Source organism: Mastigoproctus giganteus, chromosome 5 (genome assembly GCF_048544385.1).
Source record: "Mastigoproctus giganteus isolate SK-2022 chromosome 5, ASM4854438v1, whole genome shotgun sequence".
Classification (NCBI taxonomy): domain Eukaryota; kingdom Metazoa; phylum Arthropoda; class Arachnida; order Uropygi; family Thelyphonidae; genus Mastigoproctus; species Mastigoproctus giganteus.
This window is the reverse complement of record NC_143579.1, coordinates 119,370,694-119,389,403: the sequence shown is the minus strand read 5'-3', so window position 1 is coordinate 119,389,403 and position 18,710 is coordinate 119,370,694. Positions and strand designations below refer to the sequence as shown.

Here is an 18,710-nt window from a genome sequence, read left to right as displayed (position 1 = left end):
ATTAATTCTTAATCCTTTTAGCTCTTAATTCATATTTTCTACAGCATTAGCTCTATTGATGGGGGGGGGGCACTTGTGACCCCTTGAATGGTTAGAAAATCCTGTTCATTGAGGTCTGAGCCCCTCAATGGTTGGAAGTCCTCCTTGGTCCTTTCAAATACACTTTTGCTTTTGCCTTAAGGAGGTGGATGGCTCCAAAGAGTTTTGTGATGTTACGGCTCTTTGGTCAAATTAGTTATTCAGAATCAAGTAGATAGATACTTTCTTATTTTTCCTGGTTTCTCCAAAGAAAATATAAGAGCGACCCTTAGTTTTTGTTTTCAGGGCTGAGACGATGTTTTTTGGTAGAGTGATGTCTGGATGAAAGTTCTGGTGTGTTTGGGGGTGTAATTGTAAGGATATACAGTTCATTCAGAGTTAAAAAGACTGTTGAGTTTCAGGAAGATGAGCAACTGGGACTAAAAAAAATCTTCTTTTCCTTCAAAGAGCAATAATAGATAAATTATACCCCCATTCAAATGTATATGCACATAGAAAAGCATTAGGTATTTTTGAACTGAATCATTTTGTTCATAAAAAAGTTTCACTTAGGAAGATGGTTAAATACTTCCATGAAATGGTTCATCTTGCTAATCCTGATGGGAGCAGTATAATTACTTGGTGAGGTCTCTTTCCAAAGTTAGGGGCCAGTAAGAAGCTGTTGTCATAAAGTGCTGGATAGAACTTGCATTAAAGAAAATGAAGAATCAAAAAGTCCCGGGCGAAGATGAAGTTACTGTAGAATGTTAAAATTGGGAGGAAGAGACATAACACAAAAACTAGCAAGACTCTTCACAAAATACATTAGGAGAGCTGTCACACCTAAGGAGTGGAATAATACAATCATAATTTTGCTGCATAAGAAAGGAGATAAATTGGAAATTATTGACCAATTAGCTTGTTGTCCCACATCTACAAGTTATTCACAAGGGTAATCACTAACAGATTAGAAAGAATATTTTATGAGAACCAACCAAAAGAGCAAGCTGGCTTTAGGACAGGATTCTCAACTATGGATCACTTTCATGTAATATCACAGCTAATGGAGAAAGCCTATGAATATAAATCACCATTATGCCCGGCATTTATGGATTATGAAAAGGCATTTGACTCCATACAGCATAAGGCAATGTTTCGGGCACTGGAGGGACAAGGCATAGACATCCCATACATTATAATTTTGAAGAAAATATATGAGAATGCTACCTCCTTTATTAGACTAGACAAAGACAATAGCAAAATTAAAATTGAGAAAGAAGTTTTACAAGGAGACACAATATCTCCGAAGTTGTTTGCTGCTGCTCCTGAGGAAGCTTTCAGAAGACTGGGCTAGTTGCAGAAAGGAGTTAATATGAATGAAGAGTACCTAAACCATTTATGATTTGCAGATAATGTGATCATAAGCCATGCTCCCGAAGAATTAGAGGAAAATCTTAATCAATTATGCTGAGTTAGTAAGGTTTCAGACTAAAGATGAATATGGTTAAAATAAAAGTAATGATGAACAAGTATGCAACAGGAAGGGATATATTGAAGGAGCAGAAATTGAAAAGGTGGATTCATATACTTATCTTGGACAAGTCATTAGCTGTAATAATGATAAATGGCTGGAAGTCAAGCGAAGAATAAATTCCGGATGGATAGCATTCAGGAAATATAGTCACATACTGAGGAGAAATATCCCAATTTGTCTGAAACAAAATAAAGAACCAATGTATACCCCCCCCCCCACCATGACTTATGGAAGTGAAATTCTTTAATCCAGCAAAGTGTAAGGTATTACACCTGGGGAACAGTAACCCCAAAATAACTTATACACTTGGTGGAGTTGAACTAAAGCCAGTAGTGGAGGAAAGGGACTTGGGTGTTATGATATGGTCAGACATGAAGTTCTCCAAGCTTTGTAGACAGGCTGCAAGAAAGGCCCATGGTGTCCTATTGATGATTTATCGAACAATTGCTAGTAGAGATAAGGACGTTATAATCCCATTATATAAGGCTATTGTTAGACCATAAAAGGATGGTTGCAATAGTAGATGCATGGAAATCAGCATTCAGCCAAAGAGTAGTGGAGGTGGGTAGTTTGAATAAATTTATAAGAAATTTTGGGAAGTTTGAACAAAAATACTGGAAGAAATATGGATTTTTTTTTGACTAGTACAGTCAGTTCTGCTATAACAAGGTATATGTGTTCCTGAAAATCTCTGTTATGGTATTTCGTGCATTAAAAACAACAGGGCTTATGGGTGAAATAGGGATGGGGCAGAGCACTCAAAAAAAATGTTCAGTGTGGTAAGTAAAACACTAAAAAAAAGTTAGAAACCCAATAATATTGCTAACACAGGTTTAAACATCTTAAATTTCTGATAAATAAATAAACATTACAGTAAATATAGCGCTGTAATATATACCTACTAATTGATATGTCTGTTCACTGACGTGTTTTTTTTTCTTTTTTTGAATTGAAAAATTTAAAACAATAAAAAAGATAAGCAATCAATAATGACAAACACGGCATGCACAAATTGCACAAGTGAGATACCCAGTAACTCACTTGTGCAATTTCACGCATTAAAAATAGCATGCTTAAAAAATAGGAATGAAGAGAAGATTCTGAAAATTTATTTGTTTTTTATATGATTGAAGATTTCAAGGCAGGGGAAACACATTTCACCATAATAACATAAAAACTACAGAATTCCAGCTATCAGTATTATTGCAAATGCAATAAGATCGACTTTACTACCCTTTTATAATGAATTGCATTAACAGAAAAGCCCAATAAACCGGGAACTGCAATTTGTTTTATGGTAATGACCTCCAGAAATGTACTCCTCTGCTGACACTATCCCGCCTCACGAAATTTCTGTTCGAACAGAAAAATGTGAGGTGGTCTACAATATCACCTATTATCTTGTGAATGCAGCGAATGACAACAGTGTGTCTCCAACCAATACAACTACAGTAAATGGGAAATATACTTTCACAAATTTGATGTTTGACATTTTTTAAGCTTCGTAAACTTGTATGTATTGCTATGCAGGTTGCTACATTCAGCTTGGTGCTGAGTTTTGCGTTCACCTCGTGTTACTCGCTAACGTCACGTATGAGCCAGTGCAAAAATTGCATTATACTCACATTGTTCCTTAATATATCAGTCATGTTGTAGCAAATTTGTGTTGCTAAAATGCACGTTATAGCAGAACTGACTGTAATGTATAAGTTTGCTTCCATGCAGCATGTTGCCAGTACTAATACTAAATGCATTGAGAGTGAGGATCAGCTGCATATGCAACTGGAGTGGGCAAGCAAATCATGTCTTAATATCTTCATCCATTTGAATAGATTGGGACTTAGGATTTGGATGTTTGCCTAGTAGCAGTCACTTCTTGGACCATATCAGTGACTGCTTTCAACATCAGTTTGTTCAGGATGCTACTGGTTGGATTCGGTACTCTTGACTTGGTTGTTACATGTGAAGAAGTTTTTTTGCATATATCCAAATAGTGAACTGCTGTTAAAAATATTTGAGTTAAGGAAACTATTAATAGGAATAATTCTCTGGTATGTCTCAATACATAGGACAAGTGATCCTTCATTCTGAAGAAGGACGTGCAGTACAGTATATACCTTTCTGCAACTTGTACCACAAAACATGTTCATTTTGGATCTCAGATGTGTTCCGAAACCATGTTGAGTTTCTCACTTCTCCCACACTGACTTTGTGTGAGTTAACTTTGTGTGAGATGAAATGTATACTTGCTGCTAAAACCAAAACATTTAAGCAGTTCATCTTCTGCCATATTAAACCTCGATCACAGAATGTTGGCTGTAATTGCTTGTACCATCTGCAACTTATATGGTTTTAGATGCAACCATTTACACAACACTCTCCACACTGCTTTTTGCATTTATTAAGTTCTGTCCTAGTCCAGTGTGTTGATTTTCATGGATTGTGGATTTTGTACTTACTGTGATGTACAAAACATCTGGTAACTACAAAAGTCCTATGCCAATTATGGATTGAAAATTTACTTGCTGGAATTTTGCTGAATTTTGCACATAATTTCTGCTTAACTTATTTCTTAGATTTCACTTCTTCCATCCAAATAAAGTATACATTGTCATTTCTGTTTATATTACAGCAGCACTGCAGGTGACTCCTTCAGTAATTCAGTAACAAAGGAGCATGAAACTGAATTTTTAACTCTTAAGTTTTTACTACTGTCAGCACATCTTCTCTTTTAAATATGTTCACAAATTTTTAAATCTGCAAAATGACTTTACTTACCATGTATAAAGAATTGAAGGAGTTAATTATAGTAAGGGAAATTAATTATTTTATGTTAAGAAAACTGATATCTACTTTCTGTTTTATATTTCAGACTGTCTTTTTTTTTTTTTTTTTTGGAAAGATTTCAAGAACTTAGAAATCATTAAAAATTTGATTTCATATAAAAAATAGCATAATGAATTTTCTCGTGCTATTTCTTTTGTTTAAGAAGAATATGTCAGTTATGTACTGTATGTTATCTGGTAGCTAATCTCTTATTTCAGCAGGAAAATTTTCCTCTATTTTGAAATTTCTTGCAGTGTTGGCAGAGGGAAGGAATTGGTGTATATTTTTAGTTGTTTTATATTTGGATGAATGCAGTATATAGCATATTTGATACTTCATTAAAATTAGTATGTGAGAATTGATTTTCTCTTCAAATTTATGAAACATTTACTCTTTCAATACATATCATTCTTACAGAAATGCAATATATAGTGTTTCGATCATTTTTCTTTTAGTGGGCAGAAATGGATCAGGCAAGAGTAATTTTTTTTATGGTAAGTCATTTTATTTAGAATTCAGTTATGATATTAAATGGTTTAAATCATTTGTATTTAGCCATATTTAAATATTAATTCATAAAATTACATATGAATATGAATTTTTTGAATTTAAAGTTGCATAATGCTCTGATAGATGGGATTTACAAAGGATTTTTGTCTTAATTCAGCCATCCAGTTTGTTCTTAGTGATGAATTTTCTCATCTACGACCTGAACAGCGACAGGCACTACTGCATGAAGGTACAGGACCTCGTGTTCTTAATGCATTTGTGGAAATAATTTTTGATAATACAGATAACAGACTCCCAGTAAGTATGGCCTTTGCATATGAAAGCAGTATTTATGTTAAAATCACAGTAGAACTGTGAGTATTATTTCTAAGAAATTACATATAAATTGACTGGTCACAGTCTGTGATTTTTTTCATATTTGCATATAAACATGTTTATGCACATAAATATGGAGGATGTGGAAAGGTCAGGGAATGACCACCGCATATCCCGGAGCAATATGGCCTTAGTTGCTAATGCTCCTAAAAAAAAAAAAAAAACCCACATAAATACAATAAGCTTTCAATTTATGAATATTGTGTGAAAATGTGAAGAACTTGTAGAAGAAGTAGATGTTAAATTGAAAGTTCATAAATTGAGAGCAATTTTTCCAGATATAATGGTTCTGAATAGATATAATGTATTCCAAAAAATAAAATGGTTACTCCCAAAAATTCCCAAAAACTGGGATAACAATAAGATTTATGCCAGATAAATATCTTAACAATATTTAAATTTTTTTTTTTTAACAATAAGATTTTAAAATAATAATATACAGGGCTCTTTGTTTCTGTGGGATTGACATTCTGGAAGTTGTAAACAATAAAAATATTTACAAGTGTTTCCATCTGTCTTGATTTGACATTGTGCTAATCTAGTTCACATAGGACACATTGCTTTTGAGCTCCTGCCTTTTTGCCCTTTTTTGACATTTGTCTGCGAGAACCCCCAGTCAAGATTTATATTGTTCGATTCCTCTTCGGAAGAGCTTTCGAGTAGTAATAATTTTGTGTGTGTAGATTTAGCGGAGTTTGAGTTAGGTTAGTTTTTAATTTTTCAAGTTTAGCCATAGAAGGCTGGATATTCCAGTAACGGCTTATTCCACCCCATCAATTGCTTCCAGCTATGGCCTGCAAAGGTCAAACAACTACAGCAACGGAACCTACAGCTATTGCCAGCAGTGACCATGACACCGGAAGCCACACTCTGCAACAACAGGTGAATACCTCAAGGTCCAAAAGATCAGTATCTGTTAATACTTATGCTAATGTTGTATCTAATGGATTATGCTTGACGCCAGCGAAAACCCCTCTCTTGCGACCAATAATTGTACATACACGGTCGAACAACACTCCTACAAATGAAGCAACTGCTATCACTTCCCGGGGAAAATGGAATAGTAATTTTTGCTACCAAGGAAAACACCCTTTAGAGCAGTACTTTACAGTGATCGCGGAGAAAGTACCACCGAAAAATATTACTCACGTCTCATGGGTAGTGGGAACTGTGCAGGTGTATTTCAGTCACCCCTCATGGCTGCAAACTATTCTGCAAAATGGAATAGACATCGGTTTTCATCACCTGGAAGTGGCACCAATTGCCTTAGCACCAACAAAAGTTACAATATCAAACGCCCCACCTGAAATTCCTCAGAGGAATTTTATCCAAATATGGATCCGTAACCGGAAAAATATGCACACTATCTGCAGCAACTACGAAACTGGAATTTTCACATATAAAAAGCTTTCAAAGGCAAGAACTTATGCACTTCGCCAACAACGCACCAAACAACGTCCCTAAACCCATCAATGCCAATTTAAACGGAATCATTTACACGTTTTATACCTCCATTTCCTCACAATGTTTCTTCTGCCACGAAGAGGGCAATATCAGGAAAAATTGCCCGCATATCTCCACCCCTTCCGAAAGTAATAACGAAATTCAGGCATCACTAGCCAGGCCAGATGCACAGAGCGAGTTGAATGTTGGAAAAAATGGGGATACTGAAGAAACTATCAAACAGTGTGAGATGTTTCGCACATTAAACTCGTCAGAAAAAGAAAATTCAACAACCACAAAAGACCACAGGACGCATTCTCTTCAGAAGGCCCACCAACAGAAACGAGGTTTTTCCCTGAATCAATCCCCAGAGGCAGTCAATATCCAAAGTAACAAAACACCAAAAGACAATGCACATGCTGGTAGGAAAAGAGTCAACCACTAACAAAAACAACAGGATCGACAAAAATAAGTACAGAACGCGACAGAAGTCAAACAGTCATATCCCAAATAAGCCCATCATGCCATCCAGTACGGAAATAAATAAGCAGGTAGATACCACCCACGACTCAAATGAAGAAGAACTTGAATTTCTGGAGGCAGAAAAAGAGAACAACCGTGATTCCCATTATTCAGATGATTCAGAGGAAGAGGACGGGGAAAGCAACTTTCCCTTCACTAAAGGCCCTTTAACTGTGGAAAAACTACACTCCTAAGGGAAGTCTGCGGCTCTCCACAGAAGCTGGTGACAGCTGTGAAGTTCACTACTGACATATCATTGCTCATCTCACAACTTACAGTCTGCATTCTAAACTAAAAGGAAAAAAGAACAGGGCAGATGTGAATAGATCTAAGAGTCTGTACTACTTGATTAACGGGCTGGAACAACTATACCATCAATCAGGATGCTAACCGCTCTCAAAATTTGCAAAACCTTTACCATTATTTCTGTAGACAGTGAGGATGTTTAGCATGTTGTCACTTAATGCAAGAGGATGCTCCTCTGCGTTGCACAATAAATTGGCCCCTGACCAGGTCGAATGACATCATGCTGACCTACTCCTGCAAGAAACAAATATTAAAGCAGACACAAGGCCATCTTTGAAATGGGCAGACTGACCATATATATTCCGTCATTCTCCAACCCAACAACATCATGGAGAAGGAGTGAGTATCGGCATTCATCGTAAGTCTGCCTGTAAACTCAATGTGATAGCAGAGATCGCTGGCAATGCAGTTTATGCCACCCTGGATACACCCCAAAAGGAAACCCTTTATATCTTTAACATCTATATGCCACAGCAGGACCAACATGCTATTCAAATAACCAACTTCATATACAGCCATATCTCTGCAATAGATCAGGAACACATAATCCTTGCTGGCTCTTGAACTGCACTCTTGACCCAGAAATGCACAGAGCGTGATGCACTGAGCATTGCACAATGTTAATCAACAACCTGCAGGCCTTGGCAAACAATAATGAACTGGTCGATGCATTTAGACACCAGCACCCATAAGAAAAGTCCTACACCTGGAGATCAGCAAATACAGCATCAGGAAGACTCCCTTACCAAGCCCGATTGGACAGATACAGTCAGTCCTCGTATAGCACGATAGTTGTGTTCCTAGAAACCCTCGTGCAATGCAAAATCGTGCAATATAAACAACAGGCCCTATGGGAAAAATAGGGTTAGGTGCCGACCACCCAAGATTGAACACATTTGTAACCAAAACATTACCAAACACAATAAATAATCGTAATAAAATACGTAAGTATTTTATTACGACTATTACATAATAAAATATTGCTAATGCTTTTGCTTCTATCATAAGCAAACTTGTTTTTTGTTTGATTTTCTATCAAAACAGATGACAGCCGTTCCATCTTTTCCAATTCTTTGTGTCGTAATCTAATGGACTTTAATTACACTTTGAGTTGTTCCTGCTATGAAAGTTGTTTTTATTTTCTCTGCATCCTTTGTAATTCTCGGCGTTGCCTCATTTAGGCCTATATCACGTGCAATATCACATGGTCTTTCATTTCGCTCAAAACGTTTCACAATTTCATATTTTTTCTCTATCAACAGAGGCGGACTGGCCATAAGCCTTACTGGGAAAACCCAGGTGGGCCGGAGGCCAGTGTGATTTTGGCCATAAACCATAGTATTAGGCACTATAAATTTCCCCGATTAAGAATTTTTGACCCAGTCCCCCTCTGTTTATCGATTGCTTTTCTTTTTCTCTCTGAATCTGCAGTGTCTTCACCAGGACGCTTCCTTTTTGCACCTTTTAAGTATTTTACTCATTTAGGGAATAAAGCACAATAACAAAACGAGGAGGCACGCTTGATACACAAAAACAAAGCTGCGTGCTTGTAGCAACTGAATAAACAACACCGTAAAGGCAGAGATACACTATTAACACCTCACATTTTACTAAAGCACATTTCTAGGGGTTACTACCATAAAACAATAAAAACAATTTCCAGTTGCGTTTCTGCTAGTGGAATCTGTTATAAACTGGTAGTAAACTCGATCTAATTGCATTTGCGATTATACCGATAGCTGGAATTGTGTTCGTTTTTACGTTATTATGGCAAAATGTGTATCCCCTTCACTGATATAAAAAACAAATACATTTTCAGAATCTTCTCTTCATTCCTATTGTGTTGCGTTCAGTTGGGATGATTCTGCATTCGACTGCCATTTCTTGTAAACACAAAGGCGAATCGTGCATAAACGAATTCGGTTCATGTTATATAAGATATCGTTCCCCTATTTATAAATCGTGTGTGATCGAATTCGTGTAGTGTAAACACGTGTTATACGAGGACTGACTGTACTACATCCCAAAACACACCATCCCCCTGTTCAGAAGCATCACACATATCCCATCTTATATCTCAGATCACTCCTTTGTCAAACTGCAACTCTCCTTCTCACCCAATTACTTCAAAAGTGGAGGTGCTTATTGGACGTTCAACAATAGCCTTGTTCAAGACAGAATATATCTTTAAACTACAAGACCTGATATTCAATCTTGCCCAATCCAAAGACAGATTGGTACCTATGAACGCATGGTGACCTAGATTTAAAAGTCAACTGAGATCATTTTCACAAATCTACAGCCATCAGAAGAGCCAACAAAAGCGTATTGACCTCTACCAACTTGAGCAAAGACTGAAACAACTACCACCTGATAGTCTGGCTCATCAGTCAACACTACTGGCCATTCAAACTCACTTGGAACACAGCCAAAGGCACCCTACTGAGATCAAGACACGACCATATAACTCTTTTGGATGCTCCAACCAAACACAGCTAGGTTGTGATTAGTGCGACTAATGAATCCCATGAAGTAGTCGCGTTATTCAAATTCGCACTATTCAAAGTTATAATTATGTGCAAAATACGGTAATTAGTTCCAGCTCGACGGAAATAGGTAATGATAAATTTTAAAAATAAGTTTTTATATGTTTATTAACAAAATATTGCAATAAAGGATAAAAAGAATATACATGTACTTATAATTGAAATTTATTATTAACAAAGTCATCATCATCATCAGCCATTTTCAGTCCACTGCAGGATGAAGGCCTCTCCAGCAACTTTCCAGTTCCTTCTGTTTTGAGCACTGGCCATCCATTTACTACCCACAAACTTGTGAATTTCATCTGTCCATCTCCGCCTTTGTCTTCCAGGTTTTCTTCTAGCTCCTCTTGGATACCATTCTGTTATTTTCTTAGTCCATCTGTCATCATGTCTTCGAGCTATGCGTCCCGCCCAAGACCATTTTAGTTCTTTAGTTTTGATAAGAATGTCCTTTACTTGAGTTTGCTGCCTAATCCATGTGTTTCTCTTCTTATCTAGCAGTCTGATTCCCAATATAATTCGTTCCATTCTTTGCTGTGTAGTTCTCAGCTTCTCTTCCATTCTTTTGGTGAGTGCCCAAGTTTCGCTTCCATAAGTCATGGTGGGGATTATACATTGGTTCATTATTTTACGTTTCAGACAAACTGGGATATTGCTCTTCAGTATGTGACTATATTTCCTGAATGCTATCCATCCAAAATTTATTCTTCTCTTGACTTCTAGCCATTTACCATTATTACAGCTAATAACTTGTCCCAGATAAGTATATGACTCCACCTTTTCAATTACTAGTAAAACTGTGCATAACTGATTAAGATTTTCCTCTAATTCTTTTGGGATTGTGGCTTATGACCACAATGTCATCTGCAAATCGTAAATGGTTTAGGTACTCTCCGTTCACATTGACTCCTTTCTGCAACCAGTCTAATCTTCTGAAAGCTTCCTCAAGGGCAGCAGTAAACAGCATCGGAGATATTGTGTCTCCTTGTCGAACTCCTTTCTCGATTTTAAATTTCCTACTGTCTTTGTCTAGTCTAATAAAGGAGGTAGCACTCTCATATATTTTCTTCAAAATCATAATATATGGGGTATCTATGCCTTGTCTTTCCAGTGCCCTAAACATTGCCTTATGCTGTATGGAGTCAAATGCCTTTTCATTAGCATTAGCATTAGCATTTAGCATTAGCATTAGTAGAGGCATTTGATGCAAGAAAGCAAGCTTATGCAGCATCAGCCAAAAAAAAAAAAAAAAAAAAGTAACATAAATAAATAAAAATAACCACTTCCACTTCACCCCTCTGTTCGTTCGAAATACCTGTCCAGCTGAGCCTTAAACTTATTTAGGCTATCAACTTCCACGACAAGGGATGGAAGTCTGTTCCACCCACCAACCACCTGCTGGCTAAAGGCAAATTTCCGCACATCTATCCTACATCTGTCTTTCCTCAATTTGAATTTATGCCCTCTCAGGTGATTTTTCTGAGCTAGAGGAAGAATCCCATCAGCATTGAGCATGCTCAAACCATTCAAGGCTTTGTACACCTCTATCAGATCACCCCGCTGGTGCCTAGTTTCCAGACACTGTAATTTGCAAAACTTAAGCCTTTCTTCGTAAGAGAACCCCTTTGTCCCATTCCCCAATCTAGTTGCCCTTCTCTGTACTCGTTCCAGCAGCTCTACATCCTTCCTGAAATGAGGCCTCCAGGCCTGTATACAGTACTCTAGGTGTGGCCTGACCATTGCCTTATACAAGGGAATAATCACCTCCTTATCCCTGCTAGAAAAATTCCTATATATCATTGACAATACACCATGAGCTACTCTTGCAGCTCGTCTGCACTGCTCAGAGAACTTCATATCTGCCTGCACCACCACCCCCAGGTCCCTTTCATTCTCTACCACTGTCAGTGTAGTACCACAGAGTTGATACGTTGCTCTGGGGTTGCTGTTTCCCATATGTAGTACTTTACATTTGTCAATGTTAAACTTCATTTGCCACCTCGAAGCCCATCTGCTCAACCTTTCCAAATCCTGTTGCAGCAGCATAGTGTCAGTAGTGTCCTTGACAACCCTGCCAACCTTCGTATCGTCTGCAAACTTGGACATTAAGCCTGATATACCATCATCAGTATCATTTATAAATACAGAAAACAATAAAGGCCCCAATACTGAACCCTGAGGGACTCCACTAATAACATTAGTCCACGATGAGCAGTGTCCATTGATTACCACTCTCTGTCTTCTCCCCCTCAACCACCCCTTTATCCATAGCAGCAACTTGCCTCCAATGCCACACTGCTCCAATTTGTGCAGCAGTCTTCCATGTGCAACAGTATCAAAAGCCTTTCTAAGATCCAAGTATATAATATCAAAGTTATTCCCTGCATCCAGTTCTTTTGTGACTGCATCATAGTATCCAATCAAATTGGTCAGGCAAGACTTCCCCTTAACAAAACCATGCTGTGTCCTAGCTATAACTGAAGTCTTGTCTAGATGATCCTGCAGTGCTTCTTTCACCAGTGCCTCCATTAATTTTCCGGGAACAGAAGTTAAACTCACAGGTCTATAATTACTTGTGTCAGCCTTTGATCCCCCTTTGTGAATTGGGGTCACATTTGCACATCTCCAGTCAATGGGTACCTCCCCTGAGTCCAAGGAAGCTCTCATAATTATGGCTAAGGGTTTGCTTACCTCCTTTGCTGCCTCCTTTAATATAACTGGATAGATCCCATCCACCCCAGGTGCCTTTCTTGTGTTTATCTTCAACAATTTCTCCTCCACTTTGCTCTCAGTTATTACAAGATTCTCTAGCTTACTGCTAGAGTTGAATACACCTCTGGCATTCCCCTCGCTGAATAACTCCTCATGTGTGAATGTCGATGCAAAATATTCATTTAGTTTGTTAGCTACCCGAGCAGGGTCATCAACAGTTGACCCATCGATCTCAAGTGGACCAATCTGATTCATCCCCTTCCTTCTAGAGTTTACATAAGTAAAGAACTCTTTGCTGTTTTTCTTCGCATCCCTTGCCAAGGATCTCTCGTAATCTGCCTTCGCCTGCCTAACCTCCTTTGTAACTTGGTTACAGATCAACTTGTATCTATCATAGGCGTCCGTGTCACGTGTTAATTTGTATGTATCCCATGCATTTTTCTTCTCTGCCATATGCCTTATTAGTTCATCTGACAACCATTTAGGCCTAAACCTTGAACAATATTTCTTAGTTGGTATGTAAAGCCTAGTAGCTTCCACAATAAGTTCTTTGAATGCTTCCCATTTTGAATTTGCTGTTGGCAATATGATCAGTTGATCCCACTGTATAGAATTTAAATACTGTCTCAGTCCATTGTAGTCGCCTTTACGAAAGCAATACCCCTTCCCTTTACCCCTAATGGTAGTTACCTCTTTGAGTAACTCCCACTTCAGCACACTGTGATCACTGCCACCAAGTGGTTCATTTATCTGCAGATTCTTAATGCATGAAGAATCACTACTGATAATCAAATCAAGAGTATTACTCCCTCTAGTTGCCTCCCGAACATGCTGATGTAGAAAACAATCATCCAATAAATCCACAAAAGCCTTGCTACTGTGTGAGTGACCAGCCCCCAAATTCCAGTCAATATCTGGGAAATTAAAATCCCCCATTATAAGACTCTCTGATTTACTGGCCCACTCTATTTCTCCGAACAGTTTCTTATTATACTCATCAGAGTCATTAGGCCTATAGCACACTCCTACTCTCAATTTTGATCTCCCAATGCTTATGTCACACCAAACTGACTCGACACTGCACTGTCCAGCGATGTCGACTGGCTTCACTTCCTTGGATTTTATGTGTTTTTTAACTAATAGCATAACCCCTCCTCCCTTCCTATCCTGTCTATCCTTTCTGTAGACATTGTACTCCCCAAATTCCAGTTCTGCATTTCTTATATCTGTGTGACACCACGTCTCTGAAATCCCCACAATATCTGCCTTTGATGTTTTGAGCAATACCTCAAATTCATCAAATTTATTTACTAAACTCCTAGCATTGGTGTACACACAAGTATACATGCACCTGTTCTTTTTCTTAGCTACCCTAACACAACCCATGTGTTTACTTGTACCCCAATGATTCCCAGCAGTCTCTGAAATATCCTGCATCTTATTTTCCAGGCTGCTGCTCATTCCAATAGAAGCAGTGCAAGAATCACTTTCACCTCTGCCAGTGGCTACTGTTAATCTATTAGTCCTTGTATCCCCCCCAATCTAGCAGTTTTCCGACCCACCTAACATTGCCTCGATAGCATCAGCAAACATTCTTGCACCCTTTCTATTTAAGTGTATCCCATCCCTGTAGAAGCAGTCTCTCCTGTTAACAAGTACAGACCAGGCTGAAAAAAATTCTACCCCTTGAGCCCTGCACAATCTTTCCAGGGCCGAATTGATTGACAGGGCTCTCATCATATACTCCCTCCTATCTTGTCTGGGCAGAATTGCAGACACTTTCAATTTCAACCCTAATTCACGGCTTTTTTTCATCAGTGACCTGTACTTGTCAAGTAATTCCGCCGGTCTCCTACTCTTAATGTCATTAGTGCCAACGTGTACAACTATATCACCTTTTGTGCCCTTAAAAGATGATATCCGCTCTACAACGTCATCAACTTTTGCCCCTGGCAGACATAATCCACATCATAATCCACAAATGCCAGGCATAATGGTGTTTTATATTCATTTTCTTTCTCCATTAGCTGTGCTATTACGTGAAGGTGATCCATAGTTGAGAATTCTGTCCTAAAGCCAGCTTGCTCTTTCGGTTTATTCTCAACAAGTATTCTTTCTAATCTGTTAGTAATGACCTTGTGAACAACTTGTAGATGTGGGATAACAAGCTAATTGGTCTATAATTTCTAACTTCTGATTTATCACCTTTCTTATGCAGCAAAACTATGATTGCATTATTCCACTGCTTAGGCGTCACACCTTTTCGAATGCACTCTGTGAAGAGCCTTGCCAGTTTTTGTGGTATGTCTCTTCCTCCCAATTTTAACAACTCTTCAGTAACTTCATCTTCCCCCGGAGCTTTCTGATTCTTCATTTTCTTCAATGCATGTTCTACCTCATCAGGAAGAATATCGGGTATGTTGTATGTGTTGCTACTTTGCAATCCATCTTCCCCACTGCTGCATCATTCCCCTGTTCCTTGTATAATTCTCCATAGTAGTGTTCTGCTATTTGAATTATGCCTTCTCTGCTGTTTATAAGTATATCATTGCTATTCTTCAGTTTCAGTATCATTTGTCTTTCTGTATTACTGCTCATGGCTATTGATTTAAATCCTTTGTTTTCTCTTAATGCTTGTTCTACTTTTCTTGTGTTAAATCTTCTTATGTCCTCTCTGAGTCTCTTTCTAATGGCTTTGCATAACTCAGTATACTCAATTTTCTCCCTGTCAGTGTTTTTCTTCCTCTTCATTTGTGGTCTTCGGTTCATCATGACAAGTGTTTCTTGACTAATTTTTTCTTCTTTGGATTTCTTTTTCCCTATAGGTTTCTTGGGCTTGATCAGTTTCAGAAAGTTGTAATATTCCTCGTCGATATCTTGGTCCTCAGCAGTCTGCCGAAGCTCATACTTGTTCTTAAGTTCCAGTACATAGTGCTTTTTCTCCTCTTCTGTTATCTCAAAGACCTTTGTATTATTTACTCGAGTCAGTTTTTTCCTTTCCTACATTTATATCAAGTGTACATCTTACCATTCTGATCACTTCCAGCATTTACCTTATTCAGGACGGTAACATCATTCACAATATATCTTCTGTTAGTGAGGATGAAGTCGATTTCATTTGTTGTTAATCCATTTGGGCTCTTCCATGTCCACTTTCTGTTCACCCTTTTCTTGAAAAAAGTGTTTATTACTGACAGTCCTTGAGATTCTGCAAATTCTACAAGTCCTTTCACCTCTTTCATTTCTTTCACCAATTCCAAAATTTCCTATAGTTCCCCTTTCTGCGCTCTTTTGTCTTTTTCCAATCTTAGCATTGAAGTCCCCCATAATAATAGTGTAGTGGGTTTTCTGCTCATCTAGAAGACTCTCAATTTCAGTGTACATTTCTTCAACCTCTTCATCATCATGGCTCGATGTTGGTGCATAAATCATTATAATCTTTAGCTTGTACCACTTAGAAATCTTGAGTATTAGTCTTGACACCCTTGGTGATGTACTTTTGAATTCCAAAATGTTGTTTTTAAAATCTTTATCGACCAGAAACCCAAGTCCACCTTCACTCCTTTCACTGTTTCCATTGGTGTACAGCAGATTTCCACTTGATAAACTTATAAGTGATTCATTTCTTCTTCTTGTTTCAGCCAAACCAATGATATTCCAATTCACATTTTCTAATTCCTTTTTCAGCTCTAATATCCTGTCCTAACAAAGTCATATAGTACTGTAATTATAGAAAGCAAAATAAAAACAAAAATTCTAAATATCATTCCTAAAGGTAAGCTTACACTGACAGAAACATCTTTATTGTCTTTCGAAATATTTTAGTGCCGTAGACTGAACTGTTTTCTCTTTCTTTAAATATCCGTACATATGCCTAGTAGATGCAGAGTACTTTATCCACATCTCGGCGAATTTGCATGCTTCAATCGAGGTTAGGGTCAGCATCAATAATTTTTTGCTTCACAACTTCTACAGCTCAAAAGATATCTTCGAATTTCTTGAGAGTGAACTCCTTCACTTGTGCATTATCTCGTTCTTCAGCATCATTGTTGGCTTCTTCAAATGCTCTTTGTTGATCTAAAAGTAGGAGATTATCATCAGTCAATTCTTTCGAGTGTGAATTGAGCAGTTCCCGAACATCGTCATTTTTTAGTTCATCAAATCGAAGTTCTCTTCCAATATTTGTTATTTCTTCTATAACAGTTTCTTTGAAACCACTACTATTTGCACAATGAGGCAAAATGCACTTCCACACTCCACACATGTTGTGTGCAGTTATTTGTTGCCAAGCATGCTGAATATTTTCTATTGCATGTCTAATGTTATAATTTTTCCAGAACTCTGTTAAGGAAATTGCATCGCCTCCCGTATTTTTAGCAATTGCCTGTTCAAATGTTTTTCTTATATAGTAGGCCTTAAATGTTGCGATGGTCCCTTGATCCATGGTCTGCAACAAAGATGTTGTGTTTGGCGGCAAAGAAATGATTTTTACATTTTCACATAATGAAATGAGTGTAGTTGGATGACCTGGAGCATTATCCAAAATTAGTAGAACTTTAAATGAGATGTTGCTTTCCTTGCAATATTTTTCAACAGTTGGGCAAAAATAGCTTGAAAACCAGTTAGTGAACACAGCGTGGGCCACCCCATTGTTTCTTATTTGATCGCCAAATAACTGTAAGTGATCTATGGTTGTAGCCTTTATAGCGCGAGGATTTGGGGACCGATAAACAAGCATCGGTTTTAATTTAAAATCGCCTTGAGCATTACCTCCCAATAAAAGTGTTAGGCGATCTTTAGACACTTTAAATCCAGGTTGAGTTTTTTTCTTTCTTAGAAATGTAAGTTCTGGAAGGCATTCTTTTTCAGAATAAACCGGTTTCATCCACGTTAAATATTTCTTGATCAATGTATCCACCATCTTTGATTATTTTTTTTAAAACATCAGGATATTTAGATGCTGCATCCTCATCTGCACTGGCCACCTCACCGGTAATTTTAACATTATGCAGCTGAACTCTATTTTTAAATCGATTAAACCAACAAGCACTCGCACTAAACGTTTCTTCTACTTCATTATTTTTTTCTTTCATTCTCTTAAACAAATTTAAAGCTTTTGTCTGAATGGCTGCTCTGCCAAGGGGAATGCGTTTTTGATTGCAATCCTCAATCCATACAGTTAAAATACGCTCCATTTCTATCATAGTAATACTTCTATTCCTTGTAGATGTTTGCAAACCACAAAAAGCTGATGCAAGTTTACATTTTTCTTTTATTTCCCCTGCGTGTTTTATAATATTCCGTACCGTAGATTCAGGCATTCCGACATCTCGTCCTATTTTAGAGTTGCTATGACCACATTCATGTTGTTTAATCACATCAATTTTTTGCTCTAATCTAATAACAAGCCTCTTCTTTTTTGCGCTCGTAGTGTTTTTATCTGAAGGAATCTTCCTTTTGTCCATTTTGTTATAGGCACTTCTTAAAATGATTAAAACAAATTACGAAAACTAACATATATTACGACAGGCAGTAGCACATGCGAAGATAAACAAATGTAACAGCGTCTAATGCGAGACTAATCATCTAATACGCAGCTAGCTGCCGCTAGCCTTGCATTAACTGAATTTTGGTTCGCATTAAACTCGACCTGGTATCGTTATACAATTCGCACTAAATCGAATATCACATTATTCAAACTCGCATTAATCGCGACCTAGTTATATTTCTTCTCATTAGAACGCAGACAACACAAAGCAAACACCATCACTGCCATTCAGCTCCAAGACGGAAACATTACTGAAAACACAGAGCAAATCTTCTCTGAAGTTACTAGATTTCCCAAGAAACCTCTACAAAGGCAACCAAGGAAATCCTTTTGGGACTCAAAAAATTCACCCAACAGTCCAACACAGCAT

General features: G+C 37.7%; 1 protein-coding gene across 2 annotated transcripts in view; it reads left to right on the top strand.

Moving 5' to 3' along the window:
• The window catches only part of SMC3 (structural maintenance of chromosomes 3), a 616,656-nt gene that overhangs the window by 28,515 nt on the left and 569,431 nt on the right, over positions 1–18,710 (top strand). For both annotated transcript variants that reach the window (XM_090374164.1, XM_090374163.1), the window contains exons 3-4: positions 4,834–4,872; positions 5,046–5,185. In XM_090374164.1, the coding sequence (XP_090230290.1) occupies positions 4,834–4,872; positions 5,046–5,185 (179 nt within the window). The remainder of the gene's footprint in view (positions 1–4,833; positions 4,873–5,045; positions 5,186–18,710) is intronic.